The sequence below is a fragment of the Rhea pennata genome, chromosome 1 (assembly GCF_028389875.1).
Source record: "Rhea pennata isolate bPtePen1 chromosome 1, bPtePen1.pri, whole genome shotgun sequence".
Taxonomy (NCBI): domain Eukaryota; kingdom Metazoa; phylum Chordata; class Aves; order Rheiformes; family Rheidae; genus Rhea; species Rhea pennata.
In genome coordinates, this window is record NC_084663.1 from 194,074,582 (window position 1) to 194,094,580 (window position 19,999).

The window sequence follows — 19,999 nt, forward strand, 5'->3', positions numbered from 1 at the left end:
CATACGTCTATCTTAATAAATTAAAAAGGCCAAGAATATCCCTTGGCATTGCAAGTCATTCAACTAGCTTTTGGCTCAAGCCAAATATTGTTCACCAAACAGCTCTGGGGCACAGTTTGAGAGTCAGTACAATCAAGAGACTATTCCCAACATGCAGCTTGGGGGCAGCTAGGCTGTTTTGGGGTCTAAGTTATCTGGATATGGATCATCTGGTGACACTTGGCCTCAGTGTTATCTGGGGCATGATCAATATACTGGTGCAGATGTAGTCTCAGATTCATAGATGATATTAAAACCACATACACCAGTTCATGAAAGACATTCTATCTCTTACCTTTGCAAGAAATCTTGGATACTTGTAGATGTGAATATACGCTATTACTCTTAGCAAAATGTCCCAGAGGATTGGCTCCTTTCTGCTTACTTCATCAGCACAAAGGCAAAAGTAGAAGAATCAGGGTAGATGCTCCACCTGGGCTGAATTTATGGTATTGATTTCTCCTGTTATTGCCAGCAAAGTGCACAGATTTGAGCCTGTACTGCTGGTAGGACCAACAGCCTCGTATGAGGACAGCTGTCACAACTCCTCTGCCAATTCCATCTCGTTGGCATGCTGACCCAGAGCAACCGGAGTCTCATGCTTCCAGTAGGGAATTTCTACCTGTTTTTTCACAGCCAAAGCTAATCTTATTTCAGCATCTTTGTGTTACAAGGCTGGACCTCCAGGGACCTCCAGGGACATGTGTGGTTTTTTTTTTTTTTTTTTTTTTGCATTTAGAAAGATCTGCAATTGCAGCTGGCCATACCCAGTCCAACCGCAGCTGGTCAGCAAACACCTGCAACTCCTTCCACTTTCTACTCATTACTGTTTTGTCTAGCCCTTCTCCACTTTGCCTTTCCCTAGCCCCTCAGGTAGCTCACAAAATCACAGAACGGTAGAGGTTGGAAGGGGCCTCTGGAGAGGCCCATCTAGTCTACCCCCCCTGCTCAAGCACAGTCACCTAGAGCATGCTATACAGGATCGCATCCAGGCAGGTTTTAAATATCTCCAGAGAAGGAGACTCCACAACCTCTCTAGGCAACCTGTGCCAGTGCTCTGCCACCCTTATAGTAAAGAGGTTCTTCGTCATATTCAGATAGAACGCCCTGTGCTTCAGCTTCTGCCCATTGCCTCTTGTCCTGTCACGTGGCACTGCTGAAGAGAGTTCAGCCTCATCCCCTTGACACTTTCCCTTAAGGTATTTGTAGACATTGATAAGATCCCCTCTTGGTCTTCTCTTCTCTAGGCTAAACAGGCCCAACTCTCACAGCCATTCCTCATAGGGCAGATGCTCCAGCCCTCTCATCATCTTTGTAGCCCTATGCTGGACTCTCTCCAGTAGCTCCATGTCTCTCTTGTAGTGGGGAGCCCAGAACTGGATGCAGTACTCCAGATGAGACCTCACCAGGGCTCAGTAGAGGGGCAGGATCACCTTCCTCAACCTAAGTCGACCTAGTTGGATTGCAGGATACATTTCAGGAGAACCAGGTGCTATGTCCCAACAAGACTTGAGATCACCATTAATTTGTTCAGCTGCCAGTTTCCTTATTGAGGTGATGGACAGGTTGAAATTTATAACAAAATATACAAAGGGACATGACAGAATGGACCAGGAAACAACAGAAAGAGTTCTGAGTTAGAGCCCAAGAAGCTCATACCGCTTGTCCCCCACCTTCCATCCCAGCAGACAATGCCCTTGCTCGGAGAACTGAGGCATCTCGCTACTCCCTGGGTGTCAGCCACTATGCCGGTGAGACTCTGCTTCAGCCTAGGCAGCCATATTTGCACAAGCTGTATCTGAATGGTACTTTGGGCCATTTCATATTGTCATCAGTGGAGCCTTATACCTGGTAACAGAAACAAGAACCACAGACTCCTTGACTGCACTGAACTCAGCCATTTTCAGTGTGCTAACAGGCAGCACACAGCAGCCTGTAAGACTTACACACAGCACAGTGAATGATCTGCAATAAGGTTGCTTACCTGCAGCTTACTGTGGCCAGTCAGCTATTGGTTGACAGTGAATAAATGAAGCTCCAACTCCACAGTGCTTTCCCGCTCTCTCTGTCAGGGCACACCAAGGGCTGTCTGCTCCCTAAGGAAAAATGTGCTGGGAGCTGAGCGTGGCCCCAGTGTGGGTCATGCCCTTACCAATAGGATGCAGCTCGACAGGGTCTGAACATGGTAGGCAGAGCTGATTCCTGGTAACAGGATCCATTGTCAATCCCAGGCAAGGCAAGCAATGAATGGGTCCAGGAGCAATCCAGTGAGTCCAGTCAGAAACAAAAAGGAGATGAGGCCAGAGACAAGACAGGAGACAAGGCTTCAATGTGAGTCCAAAGCCCATTCATGAGACATAGAGCCAAATACAGGACTGTAAATATGCTACAATATATGTATGAGGGGATCCATCCTGGAGACAGTCTACCTACAACTGTAGCTACCTGTAGCTCTAGTTACTTACAGCTACCTACCCCCCATAGACTATCTGTGTACTCTACAGATGTATAGATCTGAGGTTCATCCAGGAGGCAGGGCCAGAGTAAGGATAAGAGATGGGTACACCTATAACACAGCTCAGGCAGGGACTGAAGCTCAGGCCTGATCTTGAATGAAGCCTCCAGCCTTAGTCCCATGGGCAGGGTGTTAGAGAAGGCCCCAGGTGAGGCTGGTCTGGGCCACTAAGGCCTGTTACAGTACTCAGGACTCTGTCACCTGCTATCTGAGCAAAAGGCTTCCCATGTTTATGGCATATACCATGGTCAGCCTCAGTAATTACATGTTGCTAGGTGCAAAATATCTCAACTTCTAGAGCTTTCTCTGAACAAGTTTGCTTAAAGTGTTCTGCTGCTGTAGGGAGGCAGGAGATGCCCCTGACCCCTCCTTCACAGACATACTGTTCTACAGTGATGGTCTTTAGAGTTCTAGGTCTAACATTAAAGTCTTGGAAAATATAGTGGTATATACTATACATGTGATTGTACTGGACCAGCCTGATGATTTTTGTGGTCCTTTTCTTCCCCTTTTCCTCCTGGTCCTGCTAAGTTCTACCCCACCAATTTAGCCTATTCACTCCCAGCTTGATCTTGCTGGGCCACATTTGCCTGCCTTCACTTCCCAGCTCTGCAGAGATGTAAGTGACACTTCCGCTCTGTAATTGCTTGATGGATGGAGCCTGCTTTTTGAGGTCAAAGTCAACGGGATCTGAGGCAATGTAAATTCTTAATAAACAATCAAACAAACAAACAAAAACTGACCGAGGCCGCTCGTTATTCGCAGTGGGGCCGGGCTGCCCTCCGTGGCGGCTCCATCCTGCCGGGGCCGGGGCCGGGGCCGGGGCCGGGGCCGGGGCCGGGGCCGGGGCTGCGGCGCCGCGGCGCGGCCAGCAGGTGGCAGCGTCGCCGCGGAGGCGCCGCGCGGCGCCGGGCGGGCGGGCGGAAGCACCGCGCCGGGCCGGGCCGCTGGGCCGCAGCCTCGGGGGCGCCGGGAAGGTGCCGGGAGCCTCTTCTCTTCTCCGTGGCCTCACTTCCTTATTCAGGGGCTAGCGGAGAAAAGCGGGCAGCAACCCCTCGAAGGCAGCTCCCGCCATGCCGGCGGGCAGCTCGGTGCCGGCCAGGGAAACCCTCTGCTCTGCAGCCCTGTAAATGACCCACAGAGGGGTGACAGGCTGGTCTTAATCCCTCTGAGTGAGGCCACCAGTGCATTCAATAAGGAAGTGACAAAGGAGAATCCAGCTCCTGCTGAGTCCTTCCAGGTGCAAGTTTGGCCAAATACATTTTATTTATTTTGTTGCAGTGAACATCTTCCTGCAAAGGTGAATAATAGAAATTAGGACTGACAGTAGCCAATGACCTTCTCTTTGGGCTATTATTGTGCTTGCCTTACTTCCCATTAAGACTTGTCTCAAGTGGCACAGCATCCCTCACTTCCCCAGCATTGTACCAATGGGTCCCAGCATGGGAAATCTGAAACTACTCAGTATCCATTTTTCTGTTGAGCAGCACCATAGAACTTTGCTTCTCCTCCTTCCTCTACATTCTTTTTTCCTTCTTCAAATACTTGTTGCTGCAGTAATGCAAGACATCATCCCTAGCTGTTAAGTAAAACTCTTCATGGAGTAGAACCTACAAATATCTACGGCACCCTCTAGAGAGCCATGGTGGCTCTAAAGAAAGCTATTGTGTGCACTACATAACAAACAGTTGAATAGCTGGACAACTCATTCGTGCTCACTCTTCTACTCTGAAATCTCAATACACATTATTCCCTTGGTATCCTCCTGCATAGCTGCTCTCCAAGAGTCTGGTCCAAAGCCCATTCAAATCAGTCCAGTTGGCTGCAGAGCTTTGGACCAGGGCCTAGATCTCCCTCACTGGCTCTTGGCTTTATGCCTTTTCTATGCCCTCACTTGGAACAGTCTCTGCCTGCCTGAAGGTCCAATGTTTTTTTTTCTCTCTCTCTCTTTCACCACATACCCCTTAGTCTCATTTCTTTCAGGGCGCTTCTCTACACTGGGTGAATGATGGTGTCATAAAGCATATTGTGACTAAGCAGGGAACAGCTAAGAGAAGAAGGAGGTGGGGAACAAAGGGAGGTAACCCCTGGAGAATCAGAAGTGAAACAAAAAAGGCCAATAGCCAAGACATGTTGGGCCTCAAAAAGAAATTTAAGCAAAGCAATGAAGTTCTTCAGCAGGACAAGGCATGAGTCCACCAATGAGGAAACCATCATTTGGTACATCTGCTGTGTAATGAGTGATGGATGGTCATGTCACTCCTGAGAGGACCATGCCTAATCTCTGAAAGCCATCTAGTGAGGAGACTCCTGCAGCCTCCCCAGGCAATTTGTGCTGGTTCTTCTCATTGTGCTGCACTCTTCTCACTGTTAGAAGGATCCCTGGACTTCCACACAGGTGCATTTACATTTCGTGTGTCATTGCAGCCTTTCCACAGAACTGCTCTTTCCATTCTTTTTTTGAAACCATGTCTATGGGTTTTTTTTTGTTTGTTTGCTTGCTTGTTTTTTAAATCTATTCTATTTTCTATCAGTCTGCTTTTATGGCCAAGTAATTCTGGCTTCTTCAGCCTCTCATCCTAGACTTGTTTTCTATCTGGTGATCATTTTTTTCCTTTTTTTTCTTCTTTTTTTTTGGGGAGTGGGGGATTTTCCACTAGGTGGTCCATTGTTTCTTGAACTTCAATGTTGCAAAGAGGAAACAGCATTCCAGTACCAGCAGTGACTACAGACTCCCAAATCTATGCTTTAGATGGTTCCTGGCAGTACAGGGAAGGCTATAATGACATAACTTCCTGAGACAGGGGAGAGGACTTGACAAATCCAGAGATAGCTCCCATTCATGCATCTCTATAAAGTCCTCCCTAGTCTCTTCCCTTAATCAGATGCTCAGAAAACAAGACTTGCAAGGAGCTACCTGGTCTGGACAGTTTTCAGTTTCTTCTCATACTCATGGGCATGGGCATGAGATCCATTGCTGGATGACATAGTTGCAGCTTTTCTCTCCCTCAGGATCCCTGTGCATGGGCTGCTTCACTAGAGAGGGGTGAAGCCTGCACAGTGATGAAGATTACCCTGCCCTGGTTTCACTTGCCACTGAGGAGGGTTGTGAGGGTAGCTGAAGTTCTCACCTGTCTCTTCTCCACTACTGAGTTCTTCCAATAGCAGAAGCCTGCTTAAGCAAAAGCTTATGCAGTGACTAACAGAGTGGTTAAGAGAGGCTTCAGGGACAGAAGTGCTTTCCAAGTGCCTCAGCCTCATCGGCTTCCCTCTCCCCTGCCTGCCTCCTTTCATGGGTGGCTGCTGCCTGTCTCACCTCTTTTGGCTCTGCCTTCCCAGTGGAGGATGCTGTAGGGATGTATTTGTCCCTGCTGACAGCCTGTGGACCCATCTCAGCTGTGAGCTGAATGCTGGTGCTTGTACCTTTTGCATGCTTGACTTTGCAAGCAGGGCTGTGCTGGATGTAGTCTGGCCTAGTTCAATCCATGCATTAAAATCCCAGGTCATTTCTGAGCTGATAGTGAAAATAATCTCCCATCAGTTCTGCTCCCTCTCCTTGTTCTTCCAGCAACTGTGCTGCATGTCTGTACCCCATGGGTTGTTCTTCCTTTGCTTTGCTGCCCACTCAGGTCCACAATGCAATTTCACATGATACCTGATCATCTAAGAACAAGTTCTCATTTAGTGGAGCTGCTTCCTGGCCTCTAGCTCCTAACTCTGTTGTGAGCATCTATCTGCTCTTTTGTACAAAATCTAGTGCTGATGCAAGTGTAGGGTGAGTTGTTTCAAAAAACTAGAGATAGCACTTCTTGCAGACAGCAGAGTATTTTGTTGGATCAGTGAACTGAATCTCTCTGCCATTGCACTGGCTCTCAGACCCAGCTCCTTCTCTGTCCAGTCCCCTCTTCTCTCAGTGCTTTTTCTTCAGTTACTCTCTCCCTGACTGGCTTTTAGCTTCTCCTACATCCTCCTCCATCTTGATTTGAGGCTCCATAAACAGCCCGTAGCTCTCAGCCCTGCCTCCTAGCAGCTTCCAGTCACAGCATGTCCTTCCTTCCAGCTCATTTTCCCAGTCACCACCACGCATCTTCACCACATGGACTTGACATTGGTCCCCTTGAATTTTCACTGGCACAGAACTAGGTTGGTATGTCACAAGCATTCAGAGAAAACCTCGCATCTCCCTCAGTCTGACTATTCCGACTTGGTGGCATGGCCTATAGGAGTCAGCTTGTTTCTTCCTTAGTATAGACTTTAATCTGTAAAAGACCCTTTTCCTCCTGACCCTCACTTTTCACTCTCTCCCTATTTTTTTTTCAGATTTTCAGTCAATGAAGAATGAAGTGCTGGCATATCTAGTGGCCACCTTTGAAGAAAAAAGGTATTGGGCATATGCGCATTAAGAATTGCCAGTCATCACTTGCTCCCGGCTCTATGTCATCTAATTGCTGAGACTCAGCTAGTAGCAAAATATTTTTCAGATCATCTCTTAGTAGCACAGATGTATAGTTTACCTCATTTCTCAGGACTGAGTTAAGAAGATGGAATAAAAACAGGCATAGGAGCAAATGGGACTTTGCTGAAGCAGGACATAAATCTGCCACTGGCTTTTTATCTCCCACATCTCTGCAGTTTTCCTGACAATTTCCAGTGTCTGCATCCAGACCAATTGGGATGATCTTTCCCAGGAGTAGTGAGGCAATTCTATAAGATGTTTTACCAAAAATAGCTTTATTTACGGCCATAGGCAAACTGAACTGAGCGTACCTGACATGGACAGTTGGAACAAACTGGGCAGCATGCATAGTTCAACAGTGGACAAACACTTGCCCTCTGAAACCAGAAGAAATGGAAATCTCTGTTGGAATTCCAACGTTTTCCTTTAGTTTATGGACTGAGGAAGAACGTGGAGATGGGAAAGCAAACTCCATTATATCACAAGGGTGAATTAAGCTTCAGTAGGAAAGGTGCAAACTGCAATTAACAGCCAAGGAAAACACGCAAAGCACCTGGTTTCTGTATAATGACTTGTTCTCTAGAAACACAGAGCCACATTCTCAGCTAATGAGCTCACTGGCATCATAATCCTGTAGCTGCTGAGGTCTTGGCACCACATCAGTTACCTTTTTCTTCACCCTTCTCTGTAGTGCTTAGTTCTGGCTTCTCTCCATAACAAACCAAACTGCTTCAGCCTCCATTAGTCTCTCTCCTGATGCCTCCTGCTTTCAGCTGCCGGACATCCTCTTCCTTCTACCTGTCAGCTCACTGATGGTGTTGCTTTTCATCGCTGTTTGTGTCCTCTCCACTACTTGCCTCACAGACCCACCCTTTTCTAGCTATTGGTTTTTGGGTTTCATGGAAACTGCTTTTGCCAATGTCCCTAATAACCTTCCTGATGCCAGAGCTTAGCAACATGCTTTTCCTCTCAAAATTTTATCCTTTGACTTCTTGGGAGGCTGTTAAAAAGGAGAAGGGGAATATACTTTCTTGTCCTATACTCCATAGAGCAAGGAATCATAGACTTCAGTTGCAATAGATAGGGCTTATTAGATATTGGAAAAATACTCATGTTAAGAATAATGATGCACTGGAACTGAGTGATGTTGGGAAATCTTCAGATTGTAGATCTCAAAGAAAAGGATGGACAAATGTGCATCTGGAGTGATGCTGTTTTGAGCTCAAGGATGGAGTAGAAATCTCAGTGGTTCCAATCTCCATTCTCTCTTTTCTCCTTCTGGATGTTTCTAAATAAACTTCTTCATTCCCTCTTTGATGTTGTATGTAGGGGTCGTGTGGCTCTGCGGTCCTTTTCTCTCCATCTAATATCTCATGCACAGAGTGAAATGCTATCTTGCATATCTACCTCCAGATATACCTTTCTGTTCAAACTAAATTGCCTCACTGAGGTCTATGTTATGAATATACAACCATCAATGACACAACAGCAGAGAGTGAAACCCTGAGCAGGTTTTCACCTCCAGCTCCAGGAACCAACTGTAGTTAACAACAATTTTTACTACAATGATTCTGAGGCAGAAGAATTGATGACTTCAGAGCAGAGGGGGTCCCTCCTCCCTTTTTTTGGGGGGGGGCAATTTTCACTCTTGGGGCAAAAATCCAGCTCACAGCGTGAACTAAAATAGCAGAGCTTGTTATTCTTCCAGATTATCTTGAGCAATGTCACCTCACACAGTTTCACCCTTAGCCAAATACTGACTCACCAGCTGAGGGTTAGAAGCAGGAAAGGAGAGAGGGCATTCCAGATGACAGATCAGCTCTCAGTTGCTGAAAGCTCTGCAGGGAATGAAAGACACTTATTTTGGATTAGAGGGAGTAGTTATGTGAAAGTATGGTTAAAAGCCACGATGCAAAGTGGTCACTTGGCTTCCACCCCCTACAGATAAATGTATCTTCTCCAGGAGAAGTTGCATTTGTATCCCTAGCATACCGCACCCAGCTATGGCTCCCAGCAGGCAACTCTCTGCTGCCCCTCGGAGAAGGATTTGAATCCAGGGAAACGGTATTCAAACACAGATTCTACACAATGTACTCCTAGCTCAACTTTGGTCTTGAAACAGCTTGATCTCCTAGTATGGGCCCTGGGAGACCTGTATTATCTCTGAAAAGAGCTCTTTTTTTTAGTTCTCTGTTTTTCTTATGCCAGTGAGGTCACTAATCTCTACCTACCTTTGCTCAGTGCTTTGAGGTCTGTAGAGAACGTCCAAGACAAGCACAAGTAAATTTATAATGACACATACTGCCTCTGCTCAGACAAAATACCAGCATAGTGTCAATCGCTCACAGAGAAAACTCATCTGAACTCTAAAATAATCAAGTTTAGCCCTGCAAGAGGAGACACATGCCATCATATTGACAAACTGCTCACTGTGCTTTCCGTTCCTGCTGGATGTATTTTACTCTTGAATTCTAAGTCCATTGTGCCAAGATATGTCTGAGTAGATATTTTTCTCTTCCCTGGTCTAGGGTATCCCCCAATGGATTTATAACTGGTCTTCATGTGAGGAATGAATCAGTGTTGTACTGCTTTTCCTTTGTTAAGGCAAGGGAGAAGTAAAAATTCAGGCTGTTACTGTGCAGAAGTGATGGGTGCAACATAAGTTGTACCAGCATGTCTGAGTGCAGCTCCGTAAGTTCTTGCTCCCCAGATAGAGGAGTTGAGCTTTTCCTGTTCATTTAGTGTTTAGTACAGGCACAGCCACTAGAGGAACATGCAGCCTGCATTCTTGCAGCAGCTGCCACAAGTCATCTGCTTTTACAAAGAGAGTCTCAAGGGAGAGGGAGGGCATGAGGCTCTGCCAGCATCAGCTGATCTAACCTGCTCCAGCTTTGTCACAACCTGAAGCCCAGCAACTCCCTCTTTACCATTGCTTTCAAAGTGGAATATTCCAAATCTGATTGAAGTTCACCTTAATCTCTCAAGTTTCTTCCCTCCTAATATATTTTGGGGTTATCTGTGAAGGACATGCCTGTTTGTCAAGGCACCTGCTTCCTGTGCCTTGCAGTTCCTGGTGGATGGAGCCAGTGGCAGAGCTTCTTGGATGTGGGTTCCTGCTTAATGGCATCTTTATTGGCAGCCTTTATTACAGCCTATCCTCCTACTAGTGCTGCAGAAAATTTACTGGAAGCAAATGGTTCCTGGAATAAATGCTGGTACTAAACAATCAAACACGTGAGGCCTAATTGTGGAGGAACCACATGTTTGAGTTACCACTCCATGAATGAAGCTAGCCAGATCTGATTCATCACTGAGGCATGTTGGGGAGAGAGAAGTACTAAGCTCATTTCCCTTATGTTTTATTTGTCTCTGCTTATGTTGCAATCCCAGGTCCCCTGGGATCGACAAGAACTGTCTATCAGGGCAGGAAGTGGTGGGAGGAATAGAGATGGAGAGAAGTGGAGACTGGGAGAAGTCTTGGCTCCATGCACTTCTCCCTTTGCTCTTCCATTCCTCATGCTCACCAGTACTGCAGGGTTGCATAGGTGCTGGCAAGGTGCATGGTAAGATATTGCACAGAGTGCTGTGTAGTCAGTGGGAAGGAAGCAATGAGGCAGCCGTAGATAAATAAGGATAATCAACGTTCACTACTTCTAACATGGAAAATGGGAAGTTTTTTGCATGCTTCATTGTCCTCTCCAGATCCTAAGACATTGATATAATTGACTGGTGTAAGAATATGCTTGAAGACCTGGTCATTCGTATCTCTGTCCAGCGTAGAAGGAAGCAGGGAGGGAACTATCATTCTGAGTCACAGTTCATTGGAAGTTTTATGTGCACATATGTGTGTGTGCACGCATGTCTGCGCTTATGTGAAAGCCTCTCAGGAGAGCTGCCATGCAAGTTGTCAGGAATTACTGGAACCCAGCACCATTTCTTTCTACTTCTAAGGTAAGCGATTGGTTTAGCCTTGATACCTAAGGCCTTTTGCCAAGCCAACTCTGCCCTTTACTGAGGCCAGATTGTAAGGTGTGTTGTCCTGCTCTACAGACCCTGCCTTGTTGGCAAAGCCTTTCTGAGAAATATTTATTCTCTCAGTCTGGAACATATCTCCTCAGCTATGTTCATAGCAGCAGCAGCAACCGCAGTGTGTGAGGTAGCAGGCTTCAGTGTCAGACTGGAAAGACTTTCACACCTTCAATTAAATCACTGCTTTTAGAATTGATTTATTGGCATAAATATTCATTTATGGAGGGCACTTTCAGGCAAATATATAGTTCTGTAATGGGAGAGACAAGTACAGTCTCCAAATGCTGACTTTTACATGGCCATCACTACAGGCTCCCAGGACACATGGAAGGTAAAGCAGGGGATTGCCTGGGTAATGTGTGAGCTCTTTCTCATCTTCAGCCAAGGCATGGCAGTAGAAACTCAACAGAGTCTGCTGGATGTTACTTCTCAGAAAGCAACAAACAAACAGTCATTTTTTGGCAGGATCTTGCCAAAGTGTGAGGCTCCTGGCCTGGGTTTAGTTAGCTGTCATCAGTTGCTTAGCCCTGCTCAGGGAAGGAGGAGGGTGTTAAAAATCCACTGCCTTGTGGTGATTTGTGTAATAACAGTCAATATTTGTGTAAAATTGAGCTAGAGAGGAAAGCTGTTGCTGCAGTGCTGGAGGGAGGTACCTGAGCAAAACAGGTGCAGTAAAGATGTTGCTTTGCAATGCCGCAACATGACTGCTTCATTGGCTTCCTCTGGAGCCTTACATAGGACTGATGCCTCCATAGGTTCTGATGGCACATGCCTGCTCTCTGTATGCCTGGGGGAAAAAATGGCTCTGAATCTTGCTCAGCTTTTCTTTAAAATAATTAACGGGAGTACATATGATTCTTGGGGATGTGCCTCTCTCATGCAGAGCAATGCCTGCAGGACTTGAGTATTATCCAAGACAGGAATCAAAACACACCCCACACTTTTCATCTCTTCTCTAATTTTAAAAGTCAGGATTTTTAGAATGCTTTGTGTAAACTCTTACCTGCAGGATTACAGAAGATTAAACATAATTATTCACTATTTCACCATCTCCAAAGATGGGGGGGTTCATCCTCAGGAAATAGGGATGTCTGAACAGCTCATTTTGGTGGACAGTAAGATGGCATAGCACAACAATTGTAGCAGCATTGTAACTTTGCAGATCAACCATGCCTTTCATCGGCAAGATGCAGGACTGGCTGCAATGCTGAGTGATGGGGTGCCATGAACAGAACTTTACCCAGGGTTGACTTGTTTCAGTCAATGCCAATTTTACCTTTGGTGCAGTTGCAAGAAAGATGGATATAAGAGAAAAAAATAAAGAAGCATTCATCCTATAAACTGTATTAATTCTTTAAAGAAAAAAAAAAAGACTTTATTCATTAAAACTCAAACATGTAGGTCTAATTCTACATTCACTCATGGTCAGACAATTCATATCAATTCTGCAGTTTCTCAGTTTCTACAACAGTGCAGAGCAGAAATTGAAACTAAATGCATTATACTAAAGAAAGGACAGGCAAAATGTCACTGTGTGTGCAATTTACCTAGGAAAATGCTCTCTATGAATGTTAGGGAGAAATCTTGGCAGTTTGCATGATAGAATTCCTTTTTTGCAGCCAGAATTCTTTTTTTTTCAGTGGCTCCCAAATAGCAATTTGTGTACCAGACACTGTAGATGGTATGTGGAAATTGTTCCACTGAGTGTTTCGAGTGACAGGTTTGATACTAAGAATAAATGGCGCTGAGGTTAAAAAAAATATTTTCTTGGCCCCATAAAATTTGAGAAACACTACTTTAAATAATATGATGCTTTGTTTCACAAGTAGCACGGCTTTATTTTAATTTTGCTCGTTAATCATTGGAAAAGTTCTTGCCTATTGACTGCATTTGAATGAACAAGGATATACAAGTTTGGATGATAAATTCCTCGGGCAACTTGCAAGAAAACTGACCAAAACGCCCCTGTTTTTGCATACAGATTAATGCCCCCAAAGAAAAGAAAGGCAATACAAGAATTACATGTTCTCGTCTTCACCTGCCGTTTTGAAAAACGTCTTATGCAAGGTGGTAAAATAAGAGCTGTGGAAAGCTGCGTCCTCTCCCCCTCGCGTTCAGCAGTGGGACGGGACCGTCTCTCCACCCTGCGCTTCCCCTGCGCGCTGCACGGAGGAGGGCGGCGGGATGCGGACAACAACCTCCGCAGTCCAGCGGCCAGGCCACGGGATGAAACCCTCCTTCTCCTCCTCCTCCTCCTCCTCCTCCTCCTCCTCCTCTTTCTCTCGCTGGTCTCTGCGGCCCGGGCCGCCCGCCAGGTGCTCGGAGGGCTGCGGTCAGGTGTGCACCTGGTCCCTGTCATCGATGCTGCCGGAGAGAAAACCGGAGGCAGAACTTGAGCCTTCCCATCGAGGAGAGAAATCTGTCATATCTCCCACGAAGCTCTTGCGATGTTCGTGCCACTATTTTTTGTTTCTATTCTGGCCATATTTTTTTTTCCCACATATTTGAATTTCCAGTTCGGTTTTAGACAGTCGCTGCAATAGCTCATTTCTCCTCTACAAAATGCCAATTCCTTCCGTTGCCGCGATAGGGAAGATTTTTCTGGTGACAGACCAACAGCGCGGGGAGAGCGAGAGGAAGGATCCGGGAAGGCGGCCGGCGACGGGGCGGTTTTTGCACGCATCCCGAGCAAACGAGTTCCGCTCTGCGCTACACCAAGTATGGCCAAGAAAATAAGGGCTAAAAAGTCACAGGTATAAGTCAGCGCTTCGGGAGGCAGTCTGCCCCAGACCTCTGCCTGTGTTGTAAAACCAGGTCTGCAAAGAAAATCGTGCAGCGCCAAGCACGAGCCAGAGCGGCTCGGGGAAGCAGGACTGCTTGCGCTGCTGCCAGGTCTCTCCTCTTTGAGAGAGCGTTCAAGCGAGTGCCAAAGGAGGAAGAGAGGAAGGACGTTTTCCTCCAAAGGACCCGCGAGTAGAAAACGCCACTGAGACCAGTCCAGTCCCGGCGGGTAGGTCCCGCCGGCGGCTCCCGGCCGGATCTGTCTCTGCTGCCCGGCGGTCCCAGCTCCCCCGCCGTGCCTGGGCCCCACGGGCCGTCCCCAAACCCGCTGCTCCTTCGGGCTTGCACCGACCCCTCGAGCCGGCGAGCGCAGCCCTGCGCCTCTCGGCCCCCAGAGGCGCCTTCGCCCCCGCGCAGCCCCTCCGAGCATCCGGCAGCGCTGGGTCTCCCGCAGCCCCAGTCGGTGACGGAGCCCCGGAGGAGGGTCTGGCTATCTTTACTGGCCGTCTGGAGTCGGTGAGCATCATATATACCACCTGCAAAAAGCTCAGGACTTTTTTTTCCCCCTTTCCCCTCTCTCAAAAGCAAAAGAAAACGAAACAAACAGGTTCCAGTTTCCAAAGAAGTAAGTAAAGGTGTGGTCGCCGGCGGGAGTCCTTAGTAGGGCCGATGCCCCGGGGCCCCTCGAAGAGAGCGGGACAGCGGGGTGCCCATCCCCGGGATGAACTGGGTCTCTCGGCTCCGTCCCGGGCCGCCCTCTCCCGCGGCCCGCATGTGTACAGCGCCTTGTACGGCGAAGCCTCGCTCCCCGGCGGCCGCCGCCGGCGTCCCACCGGCCACAGGTTCTGGTCAGCAGCTGCCGCGGCGCGGTCGTATCCTTCCTCCCGTTTCCAGACCGCTCCGCGCAGCCGGCGTTGCCTTCGCAGTCGGTGGTGGCTGCGGGTCCGCCCCAGATCCGCCTTCCCTGGGGGAAGCTGCCCCGAGGGGGCCGCGGGGCCTCCGTCGCCTCCGCGGCTCGCCGGGGGCCGCCTCCAGCCCTACAAACCACACCGAGCCTTTCCCTGCTACAGCCGAACACCTTTAATTTTTGCAGCAGAGGGATTTCGGAGGGGCGCGCACGAAGCACAACGTTTCTCCCGGGGAAGGCGGGCGAGGATCAGGGAGCCGGCGCCCCCCCCCCCCCGGATCACTCCCCCGACCCCTTCGTTTCCCCCGGGCCAGGCCGGGCAGGGCTCTGTGGGGCGTGGGGGCTCCCGCGGCTCACCGAGAGTCCTGCTGCCTTCTGGGGGTGAGGCTGGAGGGGAGCAGGTCCCTGGAGGCCCCGGCGGGCAGGTTCCCAGCGGCACACGGCTGGAGATCCTCTTTGCCCGAGAGCTCTGCAGAGGACACCACACAGTCTTGCTCGGGGTCATTGCTGTGTCCTGCCCCTCGCTTTTTGTCCTCTTCCTTCTTCCACTTCATCCGCCGGTTCTGGAACCAGATCTTTATGTGTCTCTCGGTCAAGTTCAACATGACAGCGAGCTCCACCCGCCGCGGCCGGGAGATGTACTTGTTGAAGAGGAACTCTTTCTCCAGCTCCAGCAGCTGCGCCCGGGTGTACGCCGTCCTCGTCCGCTTGCTCTCCTCCTGCTCCGCCACGTAGGACCCACCTAGAGAGAGGGGAGAGTCAGGCGGCAGCAGCGCTGTCCCCGCACCCACGTGCGGAGCGGGGGCGAACGGAGGGAGACATAAGCGCGGTGCGCGGACGGCCCGGCCGAGCCGCGGGCCCCGCTGGTCCCTCCTGCCCCTCGGGCGCTTGGGAGTGCCTGATTCCAGGGCCCTGGCAGTCAGGCTGTCCTCATCGCTTCCTGTTGCTATTTTATTTTGTATTTTGATCTCTGTAAACTCTATCTCCACCTAAGGGCGCGTGTTCCGGGGCTTGGCAAGTTGTCGGATTAGCGGGGGGAAAAAAGCAACAAAATTAAAAAAATAAATAAATAAAAAAAGAAGAAAAAACGGCTTTGCTATGTGGCCCACAAACAAACAACCAAACAGAACATAATAATAATAATTTTAAAAAGACCTTCTCTTGAAGCTACCTGGAGAAAACAACCAACCGAGCAGCGGCAGGCGCGGGGCCCGGCCTTTCCCGCAGGTCACAAGCCCGTGGCGATTTGGCACGGGGGCCGTGGGTACCCTCTCTGCTCCGCGCAGGGAGCCAGCGCTGCGCCGGGGGCGCGGGCAACCGCGGCCGCGGAAGGTGAGCGCCTCTCCGCGACGCCCGAGCGCGGCCCGCCGGCACCCAGCGCTGTAACCAGTAAAAAGGGACAGGAAAAACCTCACGGATCCGGAGCGCTCAGAGCCGCCGCAGGTTCCCGGGATTTCTCCGCGGAGCAGTCCAGGCCCCGCGGAGGCTTCGGCCCTTCCGCAGCCGTCGGGACCGCGGCGGAAAGCGGCGGGGCCGGGGCACGGCGGCGAGCTGGGGCTCCCGCCCCGCGGGGCGCCCGGCCATTTCGCCAAGCTGGTCGAGACCTTTGATTTCGTGATCCCGGAAACAGCGACAGTAACGAAATCCCCGTTCCCAGTAAGGCCGCCGCTGCTGTGAGGGGATATCGGGACGCGGGACTGTGCGATCATAACGAGTGCAGGAGCGGCGGCGACGGCAGGAGCTGGGGATTAACGCCGAAACGAATTATCCCTAGTACTAACACAAGGAGTCTTGCTAGGTACACTTTTGGTCGCCATATAATCTCCAGGGCTCAGTGACAACTACCTGAACTGTCAGAGCCACCCGCGCTCTCCCGTAATTCAACTTTGCATGCCCATTATATGTATACATATATGCATGCAAATTTGTTAATCGTGTATATATATATAAATTATATAGTATAGATTATATATTATAGATTATATATATGTGTGTACGTATATACTATTTTTTTTTTTTTACTGCTACGATAAAGTCAAATAATAACTCCGGGAAGGCAAAATCTTGCGAGTGTGTTGTACGCCGCGGCAGGAAGGGAGCGCGGGGAGCGCAGGGCCGCGGCCCCGCCGTGCTGTGCCCGGGGCAGCGTGGCCCGGGGCCGCTGCGGCCGCTCACGGCGGGCAGCCCGGGCAGGGCTCCGCCGCCGCCTCGCCGGGCGCCTGGGTCTTGCGATAACTCTCCGCGCGTTGAATACAACGCAAAACTCCGCTTCATTCTGGAACGCCTAAATCCCACGCGTTTCTGTGAAAAAAGAACACGTCTTTGGTGTATATAATTTGCAACTGTAAGTACTGGGGGTTTGGCTACAGGCGTAACGTACGCGCCTGGCAAAGAGCAGTGCCACTTACGCCATACTGGGTATGCGCCATGTAGCTGCAGTAGAAATATTAAGGCGCGTGTGTGTTTACGTACACACCGCACATCATGTACACGATTAATGTTGCAGCATTGCATTTGCCTAGACCTTTCGGATGAGCTAGAAACAGCGGAGGAGAGCTATTAACTTTTCTGGGAAAACTTTCGTTTTGCTGCTGTTTCTGTCATTCCTTGTGTATGGAAGACAAAGAAAAGAGGAATAGTTTCAGAGTTTGGTTCCATCTTTTCTTTCTTTCTTTCTTTCTTTCTTTTTTCTCTCTTCTAAATTCATCCAATTTGATTTTATCCTCCCGGCATAATCTCTGCCTCCGAGCCCACGACGTGGGCGACAGCACTTTTGACTCTCTTACCCTGCCGAGATGCCACCGAGGGGACCGGTGACTGCAGCCTGTCCTTCCTCCCCCCGATCTGACCCATGCAATTGCCGGACTATTTCAAGGCGATTTCAATTCTCCAGTCCCTTTTTAACTGTCTATTTGAACAAAGCCATTAATATAATATTTGCCGTATAGGCGTGACAAAGGAGTAGGACACGATAACATTGTGCAGGGAGAGACAGAAATATTGTTCCGCAGCGGAACTTTCTGCCTAGATAGAGTTTCTTCCCCTCGCTGGCAGCTCTGTTTCGTTTGTGCATTGTTTCTCCTGCCCCGGGTTTTAAGTTGTAAAAGGTGCAGTTATGGCTAAAACCAACCGGGAAGCGGGAGGGAGCAGGAGGAGGTGGAAGAAGGGGGCCCGGAAGAAGGGGGCTCTGCTCTGCGCTGCCCTCGCCGCTGTGCCCGGCGCTCGCCGGCCCGCTCGGCCCCGCGGCCCGTTCCGCGCCGCCGCCTCGCCCTGCGCGGCCCCGCGCGGAGCCCGCTGCCGTTGGCGGAGCGGCAGCGCCGCGGAGCCTCCGCGCTGCACCTGCTGCGGCGGCAGCACCCGCGCCGCGGAGCTGCGGGTCCGCGTCGGCCCCGTCTTGGCGGCGATGAGTTAATTAGCGAAACCAATTCGTTAGTCTTTGCTCGGGGCTTGGCAGCCGTCGGGCTCTGCCCCGCGGCGCCGCGAGCCTGCCGACGGGGCCCCTGCCGATATTAGTGGGACTTCATCCCCGGGGCTGAGAGCTGCGCCCGGGCTACGCGCTTCCCCGTCGGGTGCACCCGACTCCCGCGCCCTTGTCAGCCGCGGCCGCAGTGCGCGGGGAAGCGAGGAGCACCGCTGCGCCGCGGGGGGCTTCGCGGCCGGGCCGGTGGCAGGAGGGGGCGGCGGCCTTACCGGTCCACTGTCCCTTCCAGGCGTGAGATTTGGTGGATTTCATCCAGGCGAAAGGCACCTGCACACGGGGCTCCTCTATCGCCCCCGTGTCCGCCCCGTCAGCGAATGGCAGCGCGTCCTGGTGGGGTGGAGGAAGGTGAGGGTGGTGGTGATGGTGGTGATGGTGGTGATGCAGGTGCGAGACCCCGGCATCCTCAGTGATGGGGGGCACCTCATAGGGCGAAATGTCTGGCGGGCTGCCTTGCTCCAGCGCCCCTAAGGCGCCGGGGTAGGGAGTCTGCTGCTGCCGGCCCATGTAGAGGCAGGCGGGGGGGCTGGGGTTGTAATCCTGCGCCTGAGCTCTCTGAAACGCGCACGACTCCTTGTAGAGCTGCGCCGAGGCGTAATACTGCTCCTCAGTGTTCATGGCTAGCGGGGCGCGGGGTCCGCGGCTAGGGACGCATCGGGCTGCTCCCGCCGCCGGCGCCCGGGATGCCTCTTTGACAGCTCGCCGCCCGTCGGGCCCCGCCGCCTCCCCATAGGCGCCGCTCCCCCCACGTGAGCCCTCCCGCAGCCCTCCGGGGCGGGGCGGCGCCCATAAGAGGCCACCCGGGCTGGCCCCGGCCCCACAAGCACCTTCCCCCTGGCCCCGTGGGGAGGGCCCGGGAGCCCCCGGCGGGGCGCCGCTCCTGCGCGCCCCGCCACGGGCCGGGGGAGGAGGGGGAGCATGGAGGCGGCCGGGGGTGGCGCGGGGCCGGGCCGGGCTGCGCTCCGCACTCCGCCGGCTCGGGGAGGACGGTCGGGGCTCGGCCCCCAGGCCCGCGTCCCGTCCCCCCCCCCCGCCCTCCCCGCTGGCGCCGGGGCTGCTCGTCCCCGCGGGGACCCAAAACCCGTGGGGCACACGGCTCCCGGGGCGCTTCGGCCCCGGCCACTGTGGGCCGCGGGAGCAGCTCCGCGCAGCGTGCCCGGGGCAGCCGGGGCGCAGGCGACTCCCTCGGGGGCAAAGCCGTGTGCCGCGGCCGCGGAAGGAGGCGCAGACCCGCTCTCTGCCCGCTCTCCCCCTGCCCGGGGGGATGCGGCCGCGGGGACCGCAGCGCTATCAACACAGCGAGCGATAGGCAGCGGATTGTTTGCGCAAGGGGTAAATTTGGGAGCCTTCCCCGCGGCTTGGGCCGCAATGTGTTGACCCTCGGAGATAATCTGCTCCAAGTTGGTGCCGGTTGACTTGGTGACGAGGCTATGAGGAGGCGGAGAGCTACCGAAAGGGACAAAGATCATTTCCCTGCCTCCCTGCGCTCGCCCCGACGGCCGCGCTCGCCGCCTCGCACACAGGCACACCTCCTGCCCGCCCGGCTCCCCTCCGCGCACCGCTGCGCGCACCGCTCCGCCTCGCCAAGGGGCCCCGGGGGGCGGCTGCTGCTCCCCCTGGGCGCACGCACGGGGCCCGCGAGCTCCGCCTAGGAAGTCCCGGGGGGTTGCCCGGGGTGCTGGCCCCTCGGCCAGAGGAAATACCTCCCCGAGCAGGCGGCGAGGAAGACGTCTGGGCAGCTCTCTCACATGCCACCTTCCCAGGAATCATAAACCCGCCCAGTCCATTACATTT

The 19,999-nt window shown here is 51.7% G+C and overlaps 1 protein-coding gene across 1 annotated transcript; it reads right to left on the bottom strand.

The window, feature by feature from the left end:
• Positions 1-15,080: 15,080 nt before the first annotated feature.
• PDX1 (pancreatic and duodenal homeobox 1) lies at positions 15,081-18,823 on the bottom strand. Its single transcript, XM_062577009.1, has 2 exons — positions 18,418-18,823; positions 15,081-15,469 (listed from the first exon to the last, which is right to left on the bottom strand). Exons 1-2 carry the CDS (start codon positions 18,821-18,823, stop codon positions 15,081-15,083), a joined length of 795 nt encoding a protein of 264 aa, XP_062432993.1.
• Positions 18,824-19,999: the final 1,176 nt, after the last annotated feature.

What these genes read in the sequence shown, in the direction of transcription:
- PDX1 (XM_062577009.1), bottom strand. Translation starts at nt 18,823, where the DNA reads ATGAACACTGAGGAGCAGTATTACGCCTCGGCGCAGCTCTACAAGGAG. An exon ending in CTGGAAGGGACAGTGGACCG is followed by an intron (nt 15,470 to 18,417) that starts GTAAGGCCGCCG and finishes CCCTCTCTCTAG; the next exon opens with GTGGGTCCTACGTGGCGGAG.